The sequence below is a fragment of the Misgurnus anguillicaudatus genome, chromosome 17 (genome assembly GCF_027580225.2).
Source record: "Misgurnus anguillicaudatus chromosome 17, ASM2758022v2, whole genome shotgun sequence".
NCBI classification, from domain to species: domain Eukaryota; kingdom Metazoa; phylum Chordata; class Actinopteri; order Cypriniformes; family Cobitidae; genus Misgurnus; species Misgurnus anguillicaudatus.
Genome location: NC_073353.2, coordinates 15,645,787 through 15,671,070, shown reverse-complemented (window position 1 = coordinate 15,671,070; position 25,284 = coordinate 15,645,787). Strand labels below are relative to the sequence as shown.

At 39.2% G+C, this 25,284-nt stretch overlaps 1 protein-coding gene across 1 annotated transcript in view; it reads left to right on the top strand.

Moving 5' to 3' along the window:
- fam117bb (family with sequence similarity 117 member Bb) overlaps positions 1-24,479 on the top strand; it is a 59,338-nt gene extending 34,859 nt beyond the window's left edge. Inside the window, exons 4-8 of the mRNA XM_055215366.2 lie at positions 2,006-2,119; positions 16,142-16,285; positions 17,614-17,848; positions 20,360-20,483; positions 20,652-24,479. Coding sequence (XP_055071341.2) covers positions 2,006-2,119; positions 16,142-16,285; positions 17,614-17,848; positions 20,360-20,483; positions 20,652-20,934 — 900 coding nt within the window. The 3' untranslated portion in view covers positions 20,935-24,479. The remainder of the gene's footprint in view (positions 1-2,005; positions 2,120-16,141; positions 16,286-17,613; positions 17,849-20,359; positions 20,484-20,651) is intronic.
- Positions 24,480-25,284: the final 805 nt, after the last annotated feature.

The window sequence follows — 25,284 nt, the reverse complement described above, 5'->3', positions numbered from 1 at the left end:
TTGGATGGATGGATAGAAACATAGATACTTGGATGGATGGATGGATACTACGATGGATGAATAGATACTTGGATGGATGGTTGGTTGGTTGGACGGTTTTTCGGATGGATGGATGGATAGATTGATGAATGGATAGATACTTAGATACTTGGATCGATGGATGGATGTATGGTTGGACAGACAGATGGATACTTGGATGGATGGATGAATACTTGGACGAACGGACAGACAGACAGATACTTGGATGGATGGACAGGCGGACGGACAGACAGACAGATGGATACTTGGATGGACAGATGGATGGATGGATACTTAGATATTTGGATGTACAGATGGATGGTTGGACAGATGTATAGATGGATGGATGGTCGGACAGGCAGATGGATGTATACTTTGATGCATGGATGGATGGATGGATAGATACTTGGATGGATGGATAGAAACGTAGATACTTGGATGGATGAATGGATACTACGATGGATGAATAGATACTTGGATGGATGGTTGGTTGGTTGGACGGTTTTTCGGATGGATGGATGGATAGATTGATGAATGGATAGATACTTAGATACTTGGATCGATGGATGGATGTATGGTTGGACAGACAGATGGATACTTGGATGGATGGATGAATACTTGGACGAACGGACAGACAGACAGATACTTGGATGGATGGACAGGCGGACGGACAGACAGACAGATGGATACTTGGATGGACAGATGGATGGATGGATACTTAGATATTTGGATGTACAGATGGATGGTTGGACAGATGTATAGATGGATGGATGGTCGGACAGGCAGATGGATGTATACTTTGATGCATGGATGGATGGATGGATAGATACTTGGATGGATGGATAGAAACGTAGATACTTGGATGGATGGATGGATACTACGATGGATGAATAGATACTTGGATGGATGGTTGGTTGGTTGGACGGTTTTTCGGATGGATGGATGGATAGATTGATGAATGGATAGATACTTAGATACTTGGATCGATGGATGGATGTATGGTTGGACAGACAGATGGATACTTGGATGGATGGATGAATACTTGGACGAACGGACAGACAGACAGATACTTGGATGGATGGACAGGCGGACCGACAGACAGACAGATGGATGGACAGATGGATGGATGGATACTTAGATATTTGGATGTACAGATGGATAAAATATAATATTGATAATACATGTAGACTGATAAACTTAAAAGTAGTTTATAATTTGATATAACTTACAGTATGTTATGTGTTGTGATTAAGGGCCCCAGCCAGAATTCATGGGCCCTTAGACTTGAATTATAAAGGGTGGGCCCTAAATCCCATACACTCAACAGTGTAAAGACATGTTTAGTGCACCCTGCTTGTCCTAAGATCCAGGACAATGTTCACGTTCAAGACTATTGTGTAAAAGGCAGCTGCCTGTGTAGACAATAGTCAGTGACGTGTCTCACTTGGTTTTGAAACTAAGCTAAATTCTCCAGTCCAGGCACCACATTATGTACCTTCACAAACAGGGTTCACCCAAACAAACCTTGCACCACAATTACAATCCCCCATAGATGCATTATGCTTAGAAATGCTTCTGTGTTCCTGTGGCTGGAGGCTACACAACAGATTGTGCTAACAACTCAGTAGGGACTTTACTTGGAGCCACTATCAACCAATTTTTAGCCAAGTTTAATGCCAGATGACTGATCCCAACCTTTCTCTGCCTTAGGCTGTTAAATATGTCTGTTTTTTTTTATAAAATATTTAAATTAGTATTAATGTATAATGCATACTGTTTCAGTTTTTGAAAGCATGTCATAAGACGCAGACCATGAAGACCCTGTGTGCTGAATTATGCAGCACTAACCAAAAAAGCCACCTTTATCGGACAAACTTTGAGCGTATTTGTGATTCTGTAATTTCAGCTCTGTTTAAGACGGTGGATAAGATTCTCTGTCCTGATTATGCCTCCCTTTCTTTCTTTCTGTCTTGCCTGTGTGTTTCAGATTGTAAAGTTGAGACAGCAGCTCCAGCGCAGTAAACACAGTAGCCGTCACCATCGCGACAAGGACCGCAAATCTCCCTTCAATGGCAACCATGCTGCTATCAGCCAATCACAGGTGAGCTCCTTTTCACCTGCTTTGAACCCAGCAGACACAGTAGTGGAGAGAAGTGTTGTGTTAACCGTTACCAAGAGTAACACTATTGTTTTAGGGACAGTTCCTCTATTTTACTGGTAGAGAAAGAGGGGTAGAGTCTTTCTAGTAATACAGTTAAATGAATAGCCAAAACCAATAATACTGGAAACATTAATCCTTTACTACAACATGGTCTTCAACAATGATTAAATGAATAGTTCATATATGAAATTTATGGAAATGTTCTCAGTTTACGCACCCGCATGTCATGCCAAACGTAAGATATGGTGTCATATGTGTTTCGTACCAAAACACGCAAGAACCAATGAAATTCGACTTTCACTATCAATGTGCCGCCATATTTAAACTTGTCGCACTGATGACACCTGTATATTTCCATAAATGCATGACATATCGATTGCAAAATAAGCTCAAAATATGGATTTCTCTCATAAACGTATTGCTTTTTCTACATTTATTAATTCACTTAAGTGATTGATGTATTTCCTTTTCGGGGCTTCGCCATGTTTGCTTCCATTTAAGAAGAGAGAAATAAGAGAAATAAAATTTTTGCATGAACTATTCCTTTAAATGTGGTTTCATATTTAAAAATATACTAAAACTATATAGACATAAAAACAGCACAATTATATACATTTGTGTAGTTCAATATATAATTTGCTAACGTAAACGTAAGTCTACTGTACAACAACAACAGTTTTTGGCCGAAAATCTTGTTAGCTGAAATCTCATTCATCATTTCTTCCAGAATTTTTGCGTAGTTTTGCGTAGTTCACTCCCTCTCATTTTAAAAGTGTGTGTAAGTGCATGCCAGCGTATGAAAGCGTGTTGTGGTGCGTGTGGTGGTTCTTACACACTGCTCCTAATTGGCAGGACCAGGTGCAAGCTTAGAGGCTGTTTCACAGTGAAAGGACTCTCTTCATAAAGACAGAAACAGTGCATAAATTACGGCGGCCTCTCGCTCGGCCGTGTCTGCCTCTCTTACTCGGTTTCACCCCCCCTCGCCCCCTCCCTCTGTCCGTCTTTTTCTCACTCTCGCGCTCTGTTTTGTGTTTGCCCATGAATTAGTCCAGCATGTGGTGAATGTGCCGCACGCCTGGTCTTTACTGTACTATAGCTGCCAGCCAGTCAATTAAAGGCCACACTCTGTCCAGCCTGCTGGATGTGTGTTCTAGGGGCCCGTTGTGCGGCTGGGCCTTTTTTTTTTTAAAGTGCATGTGGCGGGCTCAAGCACCATCTGTCGTCTCACTGTGTTCATCTTTTGTATTTAATCCTCTAAACTGTACTCTGAATCGGCCCCGCTGTTCCACAAAACATCGAACTGTTCACTGCTTGCACCGAACTGGACAAGAATACTGATTTGAGATCAATTCAGTACACTTTTAGATGTAACTTGTGTTTCCAGTGAAATATACTTGCATTAATGCTGCTGTGTGTACTGTATATACTGTTTATTGGCTACTATCTGTTTTTAAAAGTATACAACTGTCTTAAATTATGGCATTCTGATCAAAGAATTGGTCAAAAAATGTTTGGTTGTAATTGCAGCATTTTCCTCAGGTTAGGAGGTGCGTAGCTAAAGCTGAGACGCCAGAGACATTGTATGAAGCCAGGGAGGGACAACTGCAAGGGTATTAGCAGATCTTGACACACGTCACACGAGATGGAATATAGTGGTGGATAAAATCAGTTAAGTAAGAAGGTGCAAGATTATTGAGTGCTTACAGGGTTCCTACGGGTCCTTGAAATCCTTAAAGGTTTTTGAATGTGGGGGAAAAAAATGTAAGGCCCTAGGAAGTTTTTGAAAATATACGTAGATAGATACAGGTCATTGAAAGAACTTGAATCTATTTTAAGTTTTCTGGAAAAAAAATCCATATTATTCCCTGTGTAAGACAATTTCCTGAATAAATATAGCACCTCCCCAAAGGATACTGCATGGGGGCAAAGTGAGTGCTTGGGAAAGCAACTCTCTACGATTCACAGTGGACTTCCCACTGAGAAACATTTGGGTTTCAAAGACACACCTTTAGGGTGTCATACATTTGTATTCTTATTGTCTCAAAGCAAACTGTATATGAAATGCTACATGCACAAAGAATCTAAAATCTGTATCTTATTTGTTTTTCATTGAAATATCTCATTGCAAGTGGTTACAATGGTCTCACCCATATAACAACAGAATACAATGTTAAAGTATATGTGAAACTTCATTCAATGTTAATAGACACCTCCCATTCCAAGCATAAGCCAATCACCCACTGTATACAGATTAAAGACAGCCCTTGGTTCTACAACAACCAATCAGTACCAAATTCCTATATGCTTTGTTCTCTGGTTATTTAAGGAGATGTGTAGTAGATTTAGGCGGGACTTTCAATATCTAGAAATGCACCCCCATGATGCTGTATCTTTGATATAGCGTCATGTATTTTCATTTTATTTTGAGGAATCTGTAACCAGATCTCCATCTCCTTACCAGGTATGCAATGGTTTTTGTTTATTTTCGTATTTGAATTGGAATGTAAATTGGCTTCTGAATTATGTTTTACCTACCTGGTTAATAAATTGTTATGTTTGGATTTATTCTGCGGCTACGAAAGTTATTGGCATGATTAGTAAATTCCGATGTATCCTTGTTTCCGCAACGTCTGAAAATCAGGCTAGTTCCGGAACAAAATCCCAGACTAGATGGCATAGTAGTACATCAGCGGAGGATTTTGGAGATCCGACTAGCACTTGGCGCTAGTTTAAGTTAAATTAGATGCGTGGAGGCTAATTTCCTGTTTAGAGTAACAAGTAAATGTTGTCTGACCACTCTAAATCAGATGAGCCTCAGCCTCTGGTTATTTCAATATTAATCTATCTAAGTTGCATATTAAATTATGGCACGATTATACAAAGCTATCATTGGAGAAGACGGTCAGTTTGTTTTATGATAGTGATCGTGAGCCTCTGGTTAGAAATAAATATTGTAATAATTAAGTTGCACCTCTATGGGGACTAAATAAAGTATGTTCAGAGATGAGCACGCATAAAAGGCGGCCTTCTGAACATATGGTCAAACCTCTAGCAGCGACCAAGCCTGATTCGGTTGTGATCGTGGGCCCGCATGATTATTAAATATTAATAAACGGCCGGTGCGTGAGTCCAAAGCGACATGAGTAGCCGAATGAACGGATGCAATAACAAGTAGGGCTAAACCAGAATAACCAAACATCCACCCAAATTCTGCAACTGTTAAAAGTAATTATCAATCCGATTAATATTAACATTATCTTGGAGTCAGATAATAATACAAAATTGCATAAATGCCAAAACGTCACTTGCAAGCGCCGGAAAAGACCGAACGCGCTATTACCCTTCGTTTGGATTCCGTCGTTGGGCCAAACGGATGGATGGGGCCATATTTTTGCCCCTTACACCTGTGTAGTGTAGGATAATATCATAAAAATTCTAGACTTTTTAAGCACACGTGCTAAACTGTTCGCTTTAAAAGTTTATATCTTCTGTATGCGAATGTTGATTCATACGAAAATTATTTTTTGCATAGTTGTGTTTGACACATGAAAACGTCTCGGTTTATGTATGTAACTGTTGTTCCCTGAGAAGGAAACGAGACGCTGCGTCTTCCTTGCCATACTTCCTGCGTCCCTGTAACTCCGTCTTTGGCAATATTTCAGATAGCGATATACTTCCTGGCTCCCACGTCACCCTGTCTTTGTCGTTAAGCCTCACCATTGGTTGAATTTGATATACACATTCAGACGCACGTACCCTTGGAGGCGCCCTCAAAGTGTCACTACAGTGACGCAGCACAATTTCCCTCGAAAGGGAACTGTAACAATCTTAAAAGGTAACACAATGTAACCTTGCTCTCACTTAAAATGTGACCCCACATTTAGTCTTTGAATTCAAGGACCTTTTAAGAACTTTCCAGGTCCAATACCTATACTCCAATAGGAGTATTTAAAACTCAATACGGTACTTAACCGGAAGCCAATGTAATTTTTTAATATGGGAGTGATATGGTCAGCTAAACAGGACCGACTAATAATAAACTGTTAAAAAATCTTTGCTGCCTCAGATTTACAAGTCATGTCAACTTACTATTATTTATCTTGACAAGGGATGAGTTGCTACAACTTATAAAATATAGTTGATAAAAGTCAACTTCATTTTATAAGTTATAACAACTTTTGTAACATCACCATCATGTAAATCCACTTTTAACTTAATACATGTACTGGGGTTCTTGCTCCTCCTCTCTACCCATCCTTGGCCTAAAAAAAGTTGAAGACTAAGTCTAAGTTGCACTAGATACAATTTTGTCAAATGCATTTTTTTAAACAGTATTTTATGGGTGCTGTAGCTTACCCTATCACCCCATTCTGTTGCAAATTAGATTAGTATGCTGGCTGAGCATAGCCATACTCTGTGTAACTTGTAAGTGTAACTCTTGAGATGGAGAGAAAAGAGTTATTGTGTGTTTGAGAAGATCTTGGTTGCAGTTTTTATGACCAAAATATTTCTCTCTTTATGCTCCGCCTCACTGAGGGTTTCACAGCACTGCCTAAGTATGAGAAAACATATGGAAGTGGTAATTTGCCATTAAAGGAACCATGTGATAATTTGCCTCCTACACAAACACACACTCGCAATCTCCTCTGGCTGATGTTCGAAACATTGATTGAATAGAGTATCGCGAGTCCATATCGTATCCCACAGCCTCCGAATTCTTGTGAATTTGTCTTCTGAGTGTTTATTTATTCAGGGGCTTTTCTCTGCTGTGTATTAGCTGTAATTTGAAGCAGCTGAGGTGGAGTTTCAAACCGAAGAGAAAGTGGCAGGCAGTTGTGTATGCCCAGGCCTGGTGATTATAACAAGCCTGCATTTATTTGGACGTGAGGTGAGGGGGCATGTTTGTACGCCTCAGGCTTGAGTGCTTGTGATGTTTCTCGGCCGGTTATTATAGCAAGTTAAAACTGCCACTTTAGGTGTGAGCAAAAATTAGCAGTTTTTGGATTTGTCCTTTAAAATGCAAATAAGCTGATCTCTGCACTAAATGGCAGTGCCGTGGTTGGATAGTGCAGATTAAGGGGCGGTATTATTATAATTACATTATTATAATCGTGTTTATCAGAACAAAGATTAACACAGGTTTGTAACAACATAACTCTGGGTTCACACCAGCCGTTATGTTGAGGCGTCAAATTCACGTCTACCGCGTCTAGTTTGCCACTTGAACATTTTGAGTTTACTCGCTTCATTCACGCGTGAAAGCCGCACGTGAAATTCTAGTCAGAGAGACATTCACGCGGAAATTTGTGTCATGGGAGGGGTTTCTGCGACTCCGCTCGCTTCCTTTAATCATGTCATTACTAAAGCAAGCTTCTGATTGGTTAACGTAGCGTGTTTTTCTGCCAAAGTTCAAATTTTTAAACTTGCGCGTTTTCCGCTAAACGCCTCATTCGCGCCGCCAGACCTCCAGACCTCCAGACCTCAACGCGTCTTCACATTGACTTAACATTGAAATCACTCGCGTTTGACGCCTCTACCGCGGCTGGTGTGAACGCAGCATTAGAGGGAGTCATTTTTGGGTGAACTATCCCTTTTAAGTTTATTCATAAAAATTTTTTTAGTAGTTTTTTTAGTATTCAACCCTTCCGTTCATGCATGTGCAGACTGCATATATTTGGGCATTGCATCTTCCAAGATGGAGCATAGTTCACCTTCAAAAAGTATCCCAAGAAGACCACATTGGGCTCCAGCTGTGTTTGATCATGAATTAATGTTCATTTTTCTTTCCTTAAACCAATTACTCGAGAGTCAACTTCGACAGTCCTTTCTGAAGAGATGTAATTTTGCATATCGCAGGATAAAAATGCATCATTTACATTTATGCATTTAGCAGATGCCTCTATCCAAAGTGACTTATAGTGCATTAAAGCTATACATTTTTTAATATCAATATGTGTGTCCCTTCAGATCAAACCCATGACCTTTGCACTGCTTACACAATGCTCTACCAAGTAAGCTAGAGGAGCATCATGTGAACTTCTGTGTGCGTTTAACCAAAGTCTTGATTAAGATTAACCACAGAATTTGATCATTCACATCCATTTTTCTCTCTTTCTGTCATCTACTTCCTTTTTGTCTTGGCACATCGATGTAAAAACACTTTGTTAAAGAACACACACAGCGTGACCTCTGTTTGGAGGGGGAGGGCTGCGTGGATGTGTGTGTGTGTGTGTGTGTGTGTGTGTGTGTGTGTGTGTGTGTGTGTGTGTGTGTGTGTGTGTGTGTGTGTGTGTGTGTGTGTGTGTGTGTGTGTGTGTGTGTGTGTGTGTGTTGTTTAAGGGCCGAGTCGTCGGGTATACGTGGGGGTGTTCTCCCCATTATGTCAATGGAAAGTAGCTAAAGATGAAGTGGCAGTCATGAAAATGGCATTCTTTCAGAAAATAAAAGCCCTTGAGAGAGGGAATAAGAAAAGACTGGGAATGAAAGTTGCATTTGAAGACCTTTATGACTGAACCGGCCAGAAGGTCAGAGGCTCCTTTAGAAGAAAAGGGGAGACATCAGAGGAAAGACTTCTGTTTTTATAGCAGTTTAAAGGACTGAAACACCTGAACACAGATCTGAGTAGATGTATTTAATCTGACAAATGAAAATAAAAGTCTGAGTGATGGAAGTCCAACTTAATATGTTTTGTAGTGAGTACGAAATAAAGCTAAAATGTTTTATTGTCAACTTTGCATCATACACTGGCATATAGACGGTTTCATCGGACGCACGTACCTTGTCGCGGTTACGTGCCTGAACTAAAATGTTTTGTTTTGCTAAAGACGAAGGGAGACGAGGAGCACAGATCACAACTGTGTGGACAGGTTTGGCAGCCAGAGATGAATTTAAGGACCTGTAGCTAAAATTGTAGACATAAATTTTACACAGTAATGTTAGCTCATTGTAATAGTTGATATGCGTTAGATATGATATATGAACGAAGATAAATTAATTGTCTTTTTTTCCTTGTTATCAGAAATAAACTACTGCAGATTGACTCTGTTGTTATTGATTTTATGTGGAAGTCTTGCGTTTAGTCCACAAACTAGTGCTGCATCACGATTAGTCGCGACTAACCGTTTGCAGAATAAAAGTTTTTGTTTACATAATATATGTGTGTGTACTGTGTATAATAATTATGTATATATAAATTATACTTGTATGTGTGTGTATTTAAAGTAAAAAAGTGTATTTATATAATAAATACTTATATTTATTTATAATTTAAATTATATAAATATAAACATGTATATACACGTGCAAATGTTTTTTATTTCTGTGCGTGCGTGTGTGTGTGTGTGTATTTATACATAATTCTTGTACACAGTACACCCATATACTGTATATTATGTTAACAAAAACTTTTATTCTGCAAATGATTAGTCACGACAAATCGTGAGGCAGCACTACCACAAACGCTGTTTGTTTATGTTGTAGCTGCTAAAACTGTCTATAGATGATCTCAAAGTTACTAAAAGATATAAAGTTTTATAGGGATTTTAAATTATATTACACCCTTGATTCATATCTTTAGTCCTTAATATATATATTATTTACTTATTTATTATAAATTAAATATTATTATAAAGTTAGATATTTATTAGTGCTGGGCATAGATTAATCTCATACAAAATAAAAGTAAATTTTTGCATAACATATGAGTTTGTACTGTGTGTAATTATTATGTATATATAAATACACACGCATTCGTGTATGTATTAAAGAAACATTTGCATGTGTGTGTGTATATATATTTATTTATATGTTTGTATATTCTATATTATTTATAAAAAAACAGATATATAAATAAAAAAATTCTTAAAAGCATATATATGTATGTGTTTATATATTCATAATAATTAGACACAGCATAAACTCATATGTTATGCAAAATATAATATATATAGCATGGGCCAATAACAGAATTGATCCAGCTAGCGAGCACTTGTCGTACTACAGAAATATGTCAAATCTGAACACTGTGCTTTTGGGTTGCTAGTCAAGTCTTGAATATTGGCAAACCCAGATATTTCCTAGATTTCAATGATGTTTGTGTTTGACGTTCATGTGTGATGGATTACAGGGTAAAGGCCATTGATAAAGGACCCTAACCGAGACTTTTTACACGCATGCACCTCCTGGCTTTGTCCTCTATCGCCTCTGCTCTTCCTGTCTGTCATGTGCTGTGAACGATGATCAATAATTAACACTTTTTGGCTGGTTTCTGTGCTCAGATGCTCTCATGTTTTTGCGTGACTGAAGGGTTCGGCGCGTCTTTCCCTGCATTCTTGCCATTCTCTGTGTGGAGTCTACGGCGCCCACTAGTGTCAGAAATGAGGATTGTTTGTGCCATCCCTGGAGCGTTACAAGGGAATGATGAAGCATTCTGGTCTGTTTAACATTAGTTTGATCAGATTTTACAAATTAGACACAGTTTGCTGATGTTATGCACTTAAAATGGAAATTGTAAGTGCATGTTTTTGGTTTGTCAGTTAGATACGGTACCATCATTTGCATGTTTTTAGATAAAATGTATTTTCTTTGTAACCATTTTCATAACATAAGCAGCATCAATACTCATCAAAGCTCAGTTAACGGTTACATTTAGTCATATTTATTATCAAGTTAAACATTTCTTCTGCCAAGTAACATAATTCATAATCCTGACCCGGACTGTGCTATTATTCTAGGCTTTAGCTAATAACAGTCGGAGGGTGGGTTGCAGAAGATTTTAGTTTTCCCCTTATAGTGGTTTTTAATGTTTTTGAATGGGTGGTAGATTAATTCATTGGCAGGACTTCACATGAATCGTGTTTTCTGATGATTTGTGGCTTGTGTTTTTCTAACCTTTTATCCGAATAGTGAGGATAACAATAGATGGTTCTCAGATTTAGTTGGATCGTTTGTTGAGGTACTGCCTAGAATTAAGGGCGTTTTTAAAAACCTGAATGTGCCATGAATCCAGGGAGACAGAAAAGATGTCCGTGCATCATTTGTACTTGAGAGACTTTGCATTTGGGCTTTGCAGGGGTCATGCCCACAAACCTTTAGTTAAGCACCGGTCAACAACTACAGCCCCATGAATCTCTTGTTTTTATAAAGGCCGCAGTGGTCAGGGACAAGCTGACGTGAAAGTGCCCAGTATAGCTATCAAGGCCTGGAGACCTTTCAAAGAGATTCTTCTTTCTAACCTCTTGTTTTAAGGGCAGACTGTGGTAACCAATACAAACCTTCATACCAGTAAAGAAAGACTTTTACGTGCTGTCAGGAAGACTTTCAGTAACTGTTTTACTAAGAATTCAGTGTCCATGGACACAACGTTTCTCGTAATTATGGAACTAGATGTTTTTTTAACCCACAGACATCACATTCCCGTAAGATGGGTTTATTTATTTGGTTTTATATGCATTCATGCCTACCCCTATAATTCTAGTCTATTCATTTGACATACTTGTTTTCTTTAAAAATGCAGGAGTCACAACAGCTACATTTTTATTTGACTGACTTAACAGTTATAATCAGTTTTGAAGAACTTGTGGACGGTTTTCGTTTAGACTAGTCTTACATGTCCACCCCACAGCTTGTCGGTTTAACGTGCAGGAACATTGAATGGGCGTAAGCCACGCCCACTTATTACATAACGCAGTATACACAGAATAGAAAATTCTGTTATTTTTTATATATTTTTATAGTATGACAAACTATAACGTTTAATCCACTCATTGTGTTTAATGCATTTACTTCTGAGGCTATACAGGATTACCATCTGTGATCAAGCGGTAAGGATGGGCTTGTTAACTCTCCTGTGCGGTCTCTAAAGACCCCACAAAGTGCTGATCCATGTTTCCTCTATCTAAAAATGACGCCTATCAGTGTGGGAATGATGCCGCTGACACTGTGGGAATGACCCGAGGGTTTGAAAGCACCACTTGTCCTCCTCCATCACGGTCGGGTCATATATTATTTCTGTTAACGTCACAGCACGCCACTGGAAATCTGATAAGTAAACAAATATTTGTTTCCCAGCAACCCCTCGCTAGGAAGTTGCTAGGAAAAAGACAAAATCACTTAACCTGGCGTATTGTTTCGAGGTGACCTCTTGGGTCAGGAGGTTTCTCTCTGTTGTTTTATATTCGGTGCGCTTTGATGAGCATATAAACAACCAAACCGCCCAGAAGAAAGGAGACCACAGGACTTTTATGTCCGAGCGGTATGATGTTCGATTAAACGTGCACATGCACGCTTAGATCAGTGAGGAGAGTGATGGTGCATGTGAGTTTACAGCGTGGGCCGCTCTATTTACATGCTAATGAAGCAGATCTGGCGTGCTTCGAGCGAGGGCCACCGCAGGGCCGCACAGCTCTGCTAATGTTCTCACATTGTTTGCTCGAAGGGGGAGGGCCCGACAGGGACAGCGGTGGTCCATGTTTTAAAAAAGGAGGTAGAATTTTGAAACGCAGAGGAAACTTGAGAGAGAGGAAGCAGAGATTATAAAGGAGAGAGATTCACCTCACCACTTAAATCACTTGAGGTCTTGGGAGAAGAAAGGCACAAAAGATGATGGGATACAGGTCAGGAAGAGATGAGAACTGATTGGAGCAGAAGAAGTGAGAAAGACAAAAAACACCTTTTCTTGAGATGACTAGGTGTAAGCTTTTAGGAAATGTGATGAATTTGTAATCTCTAATGCAGGGGTTCCCAAACGTTTCATTTCGTGACCCGTTTAAATGGGTATAATCTATCCCGAGACCCATCAACATATTTTAAATAGAAATAACGCACATTTTTCTCTCTAACAAAAGTAGTTTTTTATTTTTCTTGTCATTTTATTAAAGAAATGTATGTTTATAATACTTTATACATACACTATCATATCAAAATAATTGTTATTGCTTGTCATTAGCTGGACTAAACAGTTTTTTGTGTCATTCAGTGCTACAGCCAATGGACTTTGCGCTACCCACCTTATCCCACTGTGCGACCCACAAGTGGGTCCTGACCAGGGCTTTAAACCATTTTTTCCCCAATTGGTTCGTTCTGAACAGAAACAGTATTTTAACGTTTCCGGTTTTCGGTTCAACCCTTAAGTTCATGTTCCTGAAACGGTTAGAACAAAAAAATTAAGTTCCCGAACCGGTTAATAACGTTCCATGTCAGCCATGGGACATACTAATAAGTAGGCTGATCATTAGGACATTAAATTATTAGTCTACATAATTTTCCTTAAGTCTCTATCTTGTCATCAAACATTAAAAAAGGCTACATGTAAGTGGCATAACTGTAATTCTGACATGCCTACATTTGTTGAGTGCACTTAAACACGCGTACACACACAGACAGAGGACGAATTCCAAACGTCACTTCGGGAAGAAGATGCAGCATAAACAGTCTCTCCACATAAAGTGAAAATTACGTTGTTTTTCAGTGCTTTATTCACCAAATGTATTTTAATGGACTACAGTATGAGACACATTAGCACAGTAGAGTTCTGATCTTTGAAGGGCATAGGGATAATCACGTTTGATTGGAGTTGGTCCGGACACATTCAACCGCATATGCATCTGTGCGCATCGAAAATTGTTCACTTTAGCGCCTTTTTGTGGTTAAATTGTTTAAAATCTCTTAAGTGTTGACATTTGCAAGCCTTTGAAACACATGCAAATGATCAACTTTCACCCTATTTAAATTTGCGTATTAATCCGCGAATTGCATATGAGCCGAACCGTGGGTCGTGATCTGTACGGATCAAGGATCACCTGCAATCCGTTACACCACTAACTAGTATTAAAAAAACAAACATCTTGAGATACTTGGTAGATATTGACCTCTTATGATTGAGCATTAGAGACTTGGGCTTGAGACTTGCTGGTGGCAAGCTTCTCATTTCTCCGATGAGTCAACGACGACCGTCATATTGCACAGAAATCTTGTCAAAGAACGGAAAAAATAATGGTATTATTAACCGGTTACCATTATTTTCAATAAACGTTTTTGTTCCGGAACATATATTTATGGAAAGTTTCTGGTTTCGTTTCTGTTCATTGCAAAACATGAAAAGTTTCTAGTTTTCGTTTCGTAAACCGGTTCAAAGCCTTGGTCCTGATCCACAGTTTGAAAAACACTGCTCCAATGCATAGTTGTCACGCGGTGTAAAAGTGAATGTGGATTGAACACAGTAAGGATGTGATTTCATATGTGTGATTGTTGCTAGTCACCTTTGTTGTCTTTATGTTTTGAGTGTACTGGTGTAGTTGTGTGGTCTGCGCCACAGCCAATCACAGGGCAGAGTCAGAAATCTATCAGGGTCTGAAAATATGTAGACTATAGACTCATATGGAAGCTAAGGGGTCCATTGGCAGGGTGATGAGATTTTCAGGATTGATTCAGCTGAGATGCTGTTGCTGCAAAGATAAAGCACATGCCTGTCATTTTTTTATCTGTTGATCTATCATTGCAACCACTAAACTGTGCATGTTGATACCACACCTGAGTTAGAAATGAATGGGGGCTTAAGAGCAAAAATGCTACTAAAAGAATCAATGTTTTTTCTTTAATATATGTCCTTTTTCTACTTTTTTCTATTCAGTATAGCTTATTTACTGATATTTTCTTGTAGGCCTAGTTTTGTAATTTTTCGTAATATTCCAATGTTATTTAATGGGTAACAGCGTGAGCACTCGTTTTTATTTTATTACTTTTCTGTATTTTACAAAAGGTAGACACAGCACAAATGTACATAGAAACGTATCCTCTCATAAAGGTCAAAATTCCCCCGAGCAGCTCCAGAGCACAACTTTGCCACTTAATAAAAAATTCATTTCTGAAACTGCTAGCTACCCACATTTATTTTTAGTATAGTAGAAAATAAGTGGAATTGGATGGAAACATGATTTGAGCCTGACTCAAACCTGTCCTTCCCACATGAGCACCATAGCTCATATGGTGCCGCAGTGATGACTTTTTGTAGGCAAAACACAGAAGCGAGTTAGCATTTGAGCACTTCAGGTTCCAATGTCTCAAAGTCAGGTTTTTTTGCTTTAATAAGATCTTGGGTTAACATGAGGCCAAGATATTTTCACATTTTATTCACAAAACACACCAGTAATATCCTCACTCCTGACTTTTTAAAGCTTTAAAGTGTCTTAAAAGGGTGGTTGCTAACAAGTTGCTACATGGGACTATTTGTCGGGACTTTAAACATCATCACGCATTAAGAACGCAACATGGGCACAATTCTCAACAAAGATCCATCCACAGAGTATTTCTTTATCAGGGAACATGTTTTTAAATGTGCTTAATAAAGTTTAAAAGAGCTGTCCGAAACTTGGTGGTGATGACGTTGAGGCCGAGAGACTGTGGTATAGTTCGCTTGTAACCTAAGGTTAGCTTTTTATTTCAAGTAAACGCATTAAGACGTTTAAGTGTCTTTAACTTTTGTTAAACACAGAGCTTATATTGTTTTGCGATAATCCAAAAGTCTATGGAAAAACTGAATGGCCTTTTTGACTGTGGAACCAGAGTTCTGCTAACTTCCTGGTTGGCCTACAAAAATGTGTCATCCCTGCGGCACTCTATGGGGTGGTTTCCCAGACAGGGAGTAGCTTAAGACAGGACTAGGCCTTAGTTTAATTAGGAAATATAACTAGTTTTAACCAACATGCCTTACTAAAAACATTACTTGTATGCATTTTGAGGCAAAACAAACGGCACTGATGTATTTTAAGATAGGTCAGTGCAAGTTGTTTACAATTTGGACAGCTCTTACATTTATTTTAGTCTAGGACAAGTCTAATCCCTGTCTGGGAAACCGCCCCCAAGTGTTGAAACAACTAGATAAAGCACTAGGTAACAGATGTTATTTACTGTTATCAATACTATTTATTAATAAATAATCACACCCATTATTCTCTTCTGTTCCAGGCTCCTATTCCAAAGACGGTCCTAATCTCAATTCCCATCTCCAAGTCTTCTGTGTCTCGTTTCCGTAACAGCGTGGAGGGGCTGAATCAGGAGATCGAACGCATCATTATCCGAGATGTAGACGACAGAGAAGAACAGTTCATTGTAAGAAACCACAGTGTGATTTTGCAAAACCACTGTTGCTTAAGTTAAAGGAATAGTCTACTCATTTTCAATATTAAAATATGTTATTACCTTAACTAAGAACTGTTGAATCATCCCTCTATCATCTGTGTGTGTGCACGTAAGCGCTGGAGCGCGCTGCGACGCTACGATAGCATTTAGCTTAGCCCCATTCATTCAATGGTACCATTTAGAGATAAAGTTAGAAGTGACCAAACACATCAACGTTTTTCCTATTTAAGACGAGTAGTTATACGAGCAAGTTTGGTGGTACAAAATAAAACATAGCGCTTTTCTAAGCGGATTTAAAAGAGGAACTATATTTTATGGCGTAATAGCACTTTTGGGAGTACTTGGACTCGGCGCAGTAACACCCTCCCTCTCCCATTATGAGAGTGAGAAGGGGAGCGGACTTTTCAGGCGAGTCGAAGTACTCCCAAAAGTGCTATTACGCCATAAAATATAGTTACTCTTTTAAATCCGCTTAGAAAAGTGCTACGTTTTATTTTGTACCACCAAACTTGCTCGTATAACTACTCGTCTTAAATAGGAAAAACATTGATGTGTTTTGTCACTTCTAACTTTATCTCTAAATGGCAGCATTGAATGAATGGGGCTAAGCTAAATGCTATCGAAGCGTCGCAGCGCGCTCCAGCGCTTATGTGCACACACACAGATGATAGAGGGATGAATCAGCAGTTCTTAGTTAAGGTAATAACATATTTTAATATTGAAAATGAGTAGACTATTCCTTTAAGTGTCCTCAGAGAAAATTTACTGAACAGCGGCCACAGAAAGCATTTTGACACTTGAATCATATGAATGGTTTATATTATATAACAAAATATCAAACCAAGTGGGAGTAGGCCACAAACATATTTCTTAAAGGGATAGTTCACCCAAAAATGAAAATTGCCCCATGATTTACTCACCCTCGAGCCATCCTCAATGTATATATATATATATGATGTTTTTTCAAAAGAACACAATCTGTTTTTTATTATAAAATGGGGCTTTTCAAGCTTTATAATGGTGGTAAATGGTGCTTTAAAAAAGTGCATCTAATCTTCAGAGAAGTAACCCACACGGTTCCAGGGGGTTAACAAAGACCTTCTGAGAGCAATCAATGCGATTTTCTAAGAAAAATATTAAAAACTTTACAAACTAAAATAACTAGCTTCCGGAGAGAGTGCGTTTCCGACGTAGGACGTAGCTCATCTCCGCATGATATATTTTTAAATCCAAGTACTACGCCACTAAGAACTATCATCCAATGTATATAATCTTTGATCCCTGTTCTTTTGTCCCAGCCTCATGAGGCCCCAGATGGGCATCGCGCCCCTCCTCCCCTCTGCCAGCGCAGCGCCAGCTCACGCAGCATTGACACACAGACACCCCTGGGCACCACGGCGGGCAGTAACCACAGCAACAGCAGCAGCCGTTCTCAGTCCATCTCACCCACTTTCCTGAATGTTCCCATCGAGCCCTGCAGCGATAGTCCATCTCCCAACGAGGACGAAACGTTGACTGATGGCCATGAAAAAGGTACAGCGCAGACACAACAGATCCTACACACAAACACACTCAGGGCTGTACACATAGCATTGAGTTTACACCTCTCATGCTTTGATCACTTTGTTTGCTTATCGAGAGGATAAAAGTGTTTCACTTCACTTCAATTTAGTGCCCATTGTCTTTGCCACTAATAACATTTTGTATTCAGGCTTGTTTTTCTTAAACACTTCTTCTGCCTTTCATTAGTTAGACAAAAAGAAAGTTCTGCCTCAACATCATGCCATTGGTTGAGCTAATCTTGCTGTGTCTGGGTGGTTAAGATGCTCCACTTATGGTTTTCCTTGCAATTTGAAGTGATACTCCAGCCAAATATTTAAATGACTTTATTATGTACTCACCCTCAAGCAATTTGACATACATACAGTGAGGAAAATAAGTATTTGAACACCCTGCTATTTTGCAAGTTCTCCCACTTAGAAATCATGAAGGGGTCTAAAATTGTCATCATAGGTGCATGTCCACTGTGAGAGACATAATCAACAAAAAAAATCCAGAAATCACAATATATGATTTTTTAAAACTATTTATTTGTATGATACAGCTGCAAATAAGTATTCGAGCACCTGTCTATTAGCTAGAATTCTGACTCTCAAAGACCTGTTTAAAATGTCCACCTCCACTCCATTTATTATCCTAAATTAGATGCACCTGTTTGAGGTCGTTAGCTGCATAAAGACACCTGTCCACCCCATACAATCAGTAAGCATCCAACTACTAACATGGCCAAGACCAAAGAGCTGTCCAAAGACACTAGAGACAAAATTGTACACCTCAACAAGGCTGGAAAGGGCTACGGGGAAATTGCCAAGCAGCTTGGTGAAAAAAGGTCTACTGTTGGAGCAACCATTAGAAAATGGAAGAAGCTAAACATGACTGTCAATCTCCCTCGGACTGGGGTGTCAATGATCCTAAGAAAGGTGAGAAATCAGCCCAGAACTACACTGGAAGAGCTGGTCAATGACCTGAAAAGAGCTGGGACCACCGTTTCCAAGGTTACTGATAGTAATACACAAAGACGTCATGGTTTGAAATCATGCATGGCACGGAAAGTTCCCCTGCTTAAACCAACACATGTCCAGGCCCGTCTTAAGTTTGCCAATGACCATTTGGATGATCCCGAGGAGTCATGGGAGAAAGTCATGTGGTCAGATGAGACCAAAATAGAACTTTTTGGTCATAATTCCACTAAACTTGTTTGGAGGAAGAAGAATGATGAGTACCATTCCAAGAACACCATCCCTATTGTGAAGCATGGGGTGGTAGCATCATGCTTTGGGGGTGTTTTTCTGCACATGGGACAGGGCGACTGCACTGTATTAAGGAGAGGATGACCGAGGCCATGTATTGCGAGATTTTGTGGAACAACCTCCTTCCCTCATTAAGAGCATTGAAGATGGGTCGAGGCTGTGTCTTCCAACATGACAATGACCCGAAGCACACAGCCAGGATTACGAAGGAGTGGCTCTGTAAGAAACATATCAAGGTTTTGGCGTGGCCTAGCCAGTCAAAGGCTACTGTACCAAATATTAACATTGACTTTATCAGGTGTTTAAAAACTTATTTGCAGCTATATCAGGGGTGGGCAACTCCTGGTCCTGAGGGCCGGTGTCCCTGCATAGTTTAGCTCCAACCCTAATCAAACACAGCTGAAAAATCTAATTGAAGTCTTCAGGACTGTTTGGAAATGACATTCAGGTGTGTTTGATTAAGGTTGAAGCTAAACTCTGCAGGACTGTGGCCCTCGATGCCCACCCCTGAGCTATATCACACAAATAAATAGTAAAAAAATCATACATTGTGGTTTCTGGGGTTTTTTTTAGATTGTGTCTCTCACAGTGGACGTGCACCTGCGATGACAGTTTCGGACCCCTCCATGATTTCTAAGTGGGGAACTTGCAAAATAGCAGGGTGTTCAAATACTTATTTTCCTCCCTTTATGTCTATCATCTTTCAGATGAACACAAAGCTAATTATTCTAGTTTATAAAGTTTCAAATTAGGATATTTTTCTTACAAAATTGCATCAGCTGCAGAGACCTTTATTAACCCCTTGGAGCCATGTGGATTACTTCTGTGAAGGATGAATGCACTTTATTGGGGTTTAAAGTCAGAAACTGTTCCCTGGCCCTTATTTTCTTCCATTATAAAGCTTTTAAGAGCAAGGACATTTACTACAATAACTCCAAATGTGTTTGGCTGAAAGATGATGGACATATGTGTCTCGGATTACTTGAGGATGAGTAAATCGTGGGGTAATTTTGATATATGTCTGGAGTAATTAAAGTTTTTTTTTTTTTTTAAATATACATCTCATCTTTGATAAAGGAACACGTAAGGACCCGTGAATGCGCAGAACTTAAGTAATAATGGGCGTTTCACTTCTGAGTTCTGTGGGCAGTACTGACAGATGCCGTTGCACATAATACACTTGTACAGGTTGTACTGTCATTATTAAAACGATTGTTTTGTACCATGTCCACAGATCTCGCCCCTGGCTCACCCCAGCTCAAATACGCCTCCTCCCCAAAGCCAAACAACACCTACATGTTCAAACGCGAGCCACCTGAGGGCTGTGAGCGAGTCAAGGTCTTCACAGAAGAAACACAGTGAGTGCAGTTTCTCACAATCCAATATTTTATCTGCTCTCTTTGCACTCGTCGTGTTCTTTTTCGAGCCCTTGAAATGATGATAGCGTAACGTTTACACCGACTTCAAAGCTGAGTCAGTGCCTTCAGCTGTTTCTTATCTCTCCTCCTTCGTTTTCATCTGTTCAGGGCCAGGCCTCCGCAGGAGATCCCTCAGTTCCTGTGCCCAGATAGGAACAAGGTCAATTTCATCCCCAAGAGCGGCTCGGCGTTCTGCCTAGTCAGCATTCCCAAACCACTGATGCCCACACAGGAGCTCAACAACCTCAAGAATCAAGGCAACGGGCGTCTCACGCCAGAACCTGAGCAGAGAGCTTCTTGGATAACCTGCGTGCTTTCCCAACAACCCTCAGGCTCCTCCCCCTCCTCCTGTCTGTCGGAGTTAGACACGCCCCCTCAACAAGTGTCCTAGCGAACTTTTGCACATTTTCATAACTCTTACAGAACAAAGCGATTATTAGTAACAAAGGCTTTTTTGGGTGACGTCTGCTTGTTTTTGACGGAAGATGACATGGTTGCCTTTTGCTATGCAGCTTTATTAAGGTTTGTGCTTGTTCTTAAAGAACAGGAAGGCCAATTTTGGGGTTGGGTTTTTGATAAAGGTATGTTTGTGATTAACATATTCGCTTTTATACCTTTCGTAGACATGACTGAGATTGAGAATGTTAAATCACTATGAACGCACACTCGCATAAAACAGCGGGAATCTGATCTATGTTAGCTTTCTCAATTCTTCAGTACCGAGGTGGCTTTATAGGTCCTAGATGAATTTTTGTGAGACACTGATGTATATTTTATAATAGTTTGCCGTGGATCGCTTTTGCAAGAAATTTTCTACGTGTTTTTTAGGACCAGCAGAACATTAAATAGAAATGATGCTGTCTTAATAGAATAGTTCACCTGAAGATAGAAAAAAACGTATCATTGTTTACTCGCCCCCATTTCATTTTAATAAAAAAGGTCTGGTTGCACTTTTCCATTTAGTTACAATAAAGGAGGACTTTTCAACTTAAAATCACACCAACTTCCAAGTTTTCAGAAGCTACACTGTTAAAAGTAAAAGTTGGATTAGCTTAAAGGAAAACACCACCATTTTTCAATATTTTACTATGTTCTTACCTCAACTTGGACGAATTGATGCATCCCTATATTTTTCAGTGCGTGCACTTAATCTTTGTGCAGTGCGTTGTGACTGTGTTGGCATTTGGCCTGGCCCCATTAATTCCTTAGGATCCAAACAGGGATGAATTTAGAAACCACCAGTAATATTAACACCAGGCGCAGTAATAGTGACGAAAGTTTGAGCGAGAGGGAGAGAAGTCAAGAGTGATGACGTTACTGGGCACTGAGGTCAAAGTGCTGCAAACTAAGAGCTCTTCCGCCAAACAACATAGTTCTAATTTTTTATCCGCATACAAAATCGTCACGTTTTATTTTTGCCACTATACTTACTCGTGTAACTACTCATGTAACAGTCTTTAAATAGGAAAAACATGGAAGTGTTTGGTGGCTTCTAAATTCAATCCTTTTTGGATCCTAAGGAATGAATGCTGGCACATTCACGACGTCCTGTGCGGGGATTGGGTGCACGCACTGAATAAAGATAGGTATGTTTTAATTCGTTTAAATTTCAGTAGTAAAATGTTGAAAAATGGTTGTGTTTTCCTTTAAAAAAGTACTTTAATTGGTAAACTAAAAAATAAATATTTTTTTTACTTCAATTTTCTCACTTTAACACATTTTTAGGTGTTACCAATTAATGGAATTTAAAATGTTTTTTCACCTTAAATTTTCTCACTTTAAGTGAAAAATTCATGTTGACAAAACTTTAAAAATAAAGTTTTACCAATTGAGGTAGGTAAAGTTACGGAGGCCCTAAGGGGCCATGGAGCAAAAATAAAATAAAGTTTAGTTTCACGTGCGCACTCGATTTTTTACTCCAATGTCACCTTATGGGCTCCAACTTTCACTTTTTACACTGTACACAAAAACTTTAAAACATATTTTTTGCCTAAATCTAAACCAATCCAATTCTCAAATTTGAAATTAACTTAATGTCATAATGATTACCATCTCACTGGAGTTGAATATTATCACTTTATAGCAATTCCAAGTAAATTTTGTGTTGTTTTTCACAAGCTATCATATGAGAGAAATGTAGCACTCAAATCATACTGACTATGATACATTAAAGTGATGCCTTACCATTATTTGTAAAGCTCCTCATTCATTGTAATTTCATTATAAGAGATACAAGAATGTTAAACATCTTAAGGGGGAGTAAATGATGGCAGAATATTCATTTTTGGCTGAAATATTTCTAAAATTATAGGCATAATGGCCGAAAGACCTGGTATAATGAATTCGGTTTTCTCAAAATAATTGTCACGGTGGCAGGCAGCCTCTTTTTAGCCGAGTCAAGACAAAATCAGCAGGGAAACAGGAGGGACCGGTTCTCAGTCTATGAGCAAAGACAAAAAATCAAACCAGAGCGAGAGATCTGTGATTAATGTCTTCTGATGCTCTGAGAGAGCGGCACCATTAGTACCCGGTAAACCTGATTCTTTTGTTTGTATAGCTGCCTTTCAAATGCATATGGGTCCAAACTCTGAACTTAAAACCCAACAAAGTGTGAGAGGGAGAAGAGGCGAACAGATGAGATGTTTTCTCACCTCTCTCACAATAATTAAGCAGATTTAGCTGGAGGAATGTTTGAAAGGAGGGAACGGCAAATGTACACTGCAAAAATGTAATGAAAAGTCGTTACCTTTTAAAGTGGTAGATAACTATTCAGGTATTCAAACATTAATGTAATGTTGCCTGTAATATTCAATTAAATACAAAGTCAAAGCACAATGCAGTCATGCATGCATGCCACAATGCATTCTGGGAAATTTCGTGTCTCCATGATTGTTCAATAGCACAGTTTTTTCCGAAACCTTCCAGTTTAATGTCTAAATGTCATTATGTGAGCTGACGACCCCATTTTTAACCCTTCAGGCCTTTTTTGATATTATTTCAGTGCAGCAGACAAGTAGTTAGTATGTGGTAAGAAGTCGCCATTTTACGTAGCTCACGCAAGTGCTTTTGTAGACGTGGCCAAAGAAAAAGGTTCCTATGTTGAGAGTCAAAGACAACAGAAAACGGCGACTTACTGTAAAGCAAATTAATCGAAGTTGTTGAATGTTGTGTCATTAAGTTACAAGAATAATAAGCCTCAAGTGCTGTTGTAATGTTGTAGAGTTGTACATGCACAGGATAAGTCTGCATGAATTTCCCTTGTTTTGTGCATGCACAGCCTCCACATTTGTGCTTTGTTCGCAGGGTGGAGTTCCTCGCAGTTGTTTTGTTGGAAGGCACGAGTTCCTGTATTTTTTTCTTCTACAGTACGTTGTAGTTAAGGTATTATTTTCAGCTTTAAGGAAAATACACGATGAACTTGACATGCTTTAGCACTTTTACCAGCATTATGAATAGGTTAGGGCCATGTGGGCCTTCATGTTCTCATATCTTTAAACTGAAATAAGCTCACGGCCTGTGATTACTATCGTAGATCAGTACTCAGGAATGTAAAAGCAGCAATCTCTCCTGGCAACGACACAAGAATTCAAACGTTTCTCGCTTGAATGCAAATTGATAATGTTTTATCAACAGCTTTGTATATCTACTTAGGATATGTATTGAAGTAGAGAACTTTCTCGCTGTAGGTCCAATATTAATATACTTTTATACGGATAGCGACCTTAAAATTATCTTTTTTAATAGCGTGACATCTAGTCAAGTGGAAGTGCAGTACGTACGGTTTGTGAACACGGGGACAGTGATGTATGCTGGCACGCTATGCTGTATGTTGTCGGATTGTTACTGGTTGGATGTTTTTCCCACATGCACCATGTAGTCTCTTGTGTTGTTACGGCTGTATGAAACTCAAACGAATAAAGTTGCACTCGCTCCAAATGTCTGAGGGTTTTATTTCAAGTCAAAGTTTAAGTGGAGTTCAACCATTTTTCCCAATCGTTTGATGTCTTTTCGGATGATGTAAAGTGTGATCGTCAGAATATTAAACAAAATCTTTCAACCGTAAGCGTGATTAGAAATGTGTTTCTTTTCCCAGCGGGAACAAAAATGTGGAGTAATATGAAAATATTTTTGTCTTGGCACTCGGCTGAGAAATAAAACATGTTCAGGATGGGCTTGCACACATCTCCTAGCGGTGTTCACAGTGTGATGGGGCAAGTCGTCACACGACGGACACGAATCAAAAGTGACAGATGACACACAGTCTTCGGGCTGACAAATTTAATTGAAATATATGATTGTTATGTATGGAAAACGCCTGGCATGGTGAAGAATATTAGACTGTAAAGATGTAATTTATCGATATAATATTGATTTATCATGCTACACTGCTTTGCAAGTATATGAAGACAGTTACTCATAAGAACAAAGCTGTTCACAGTCATGATAAACTGGTCCTTTATCAAAACATCATTCCTTTCTTCCAGATCTCAGATGCAGATATCATTGATTTTCCATCTATTGTCTACAAAATAACATAGGCCTGCTGATTCATGAATCTTTTGTGGAGTTATAGAGTTCATTTCAGTGAACCCATCATATGGGTGCTGTTGTTGGAGATCTGTTGTGTGTGTGCAAGTGTAGCTGAAAGGTGTTTGAAATGGTTCAGTCATGCAATCTCTTCAGCCAGTGTCCAGTAGTCCATTGACACCCCCACCTTCCTTTTTCTAGGAGCTTTTGTGAA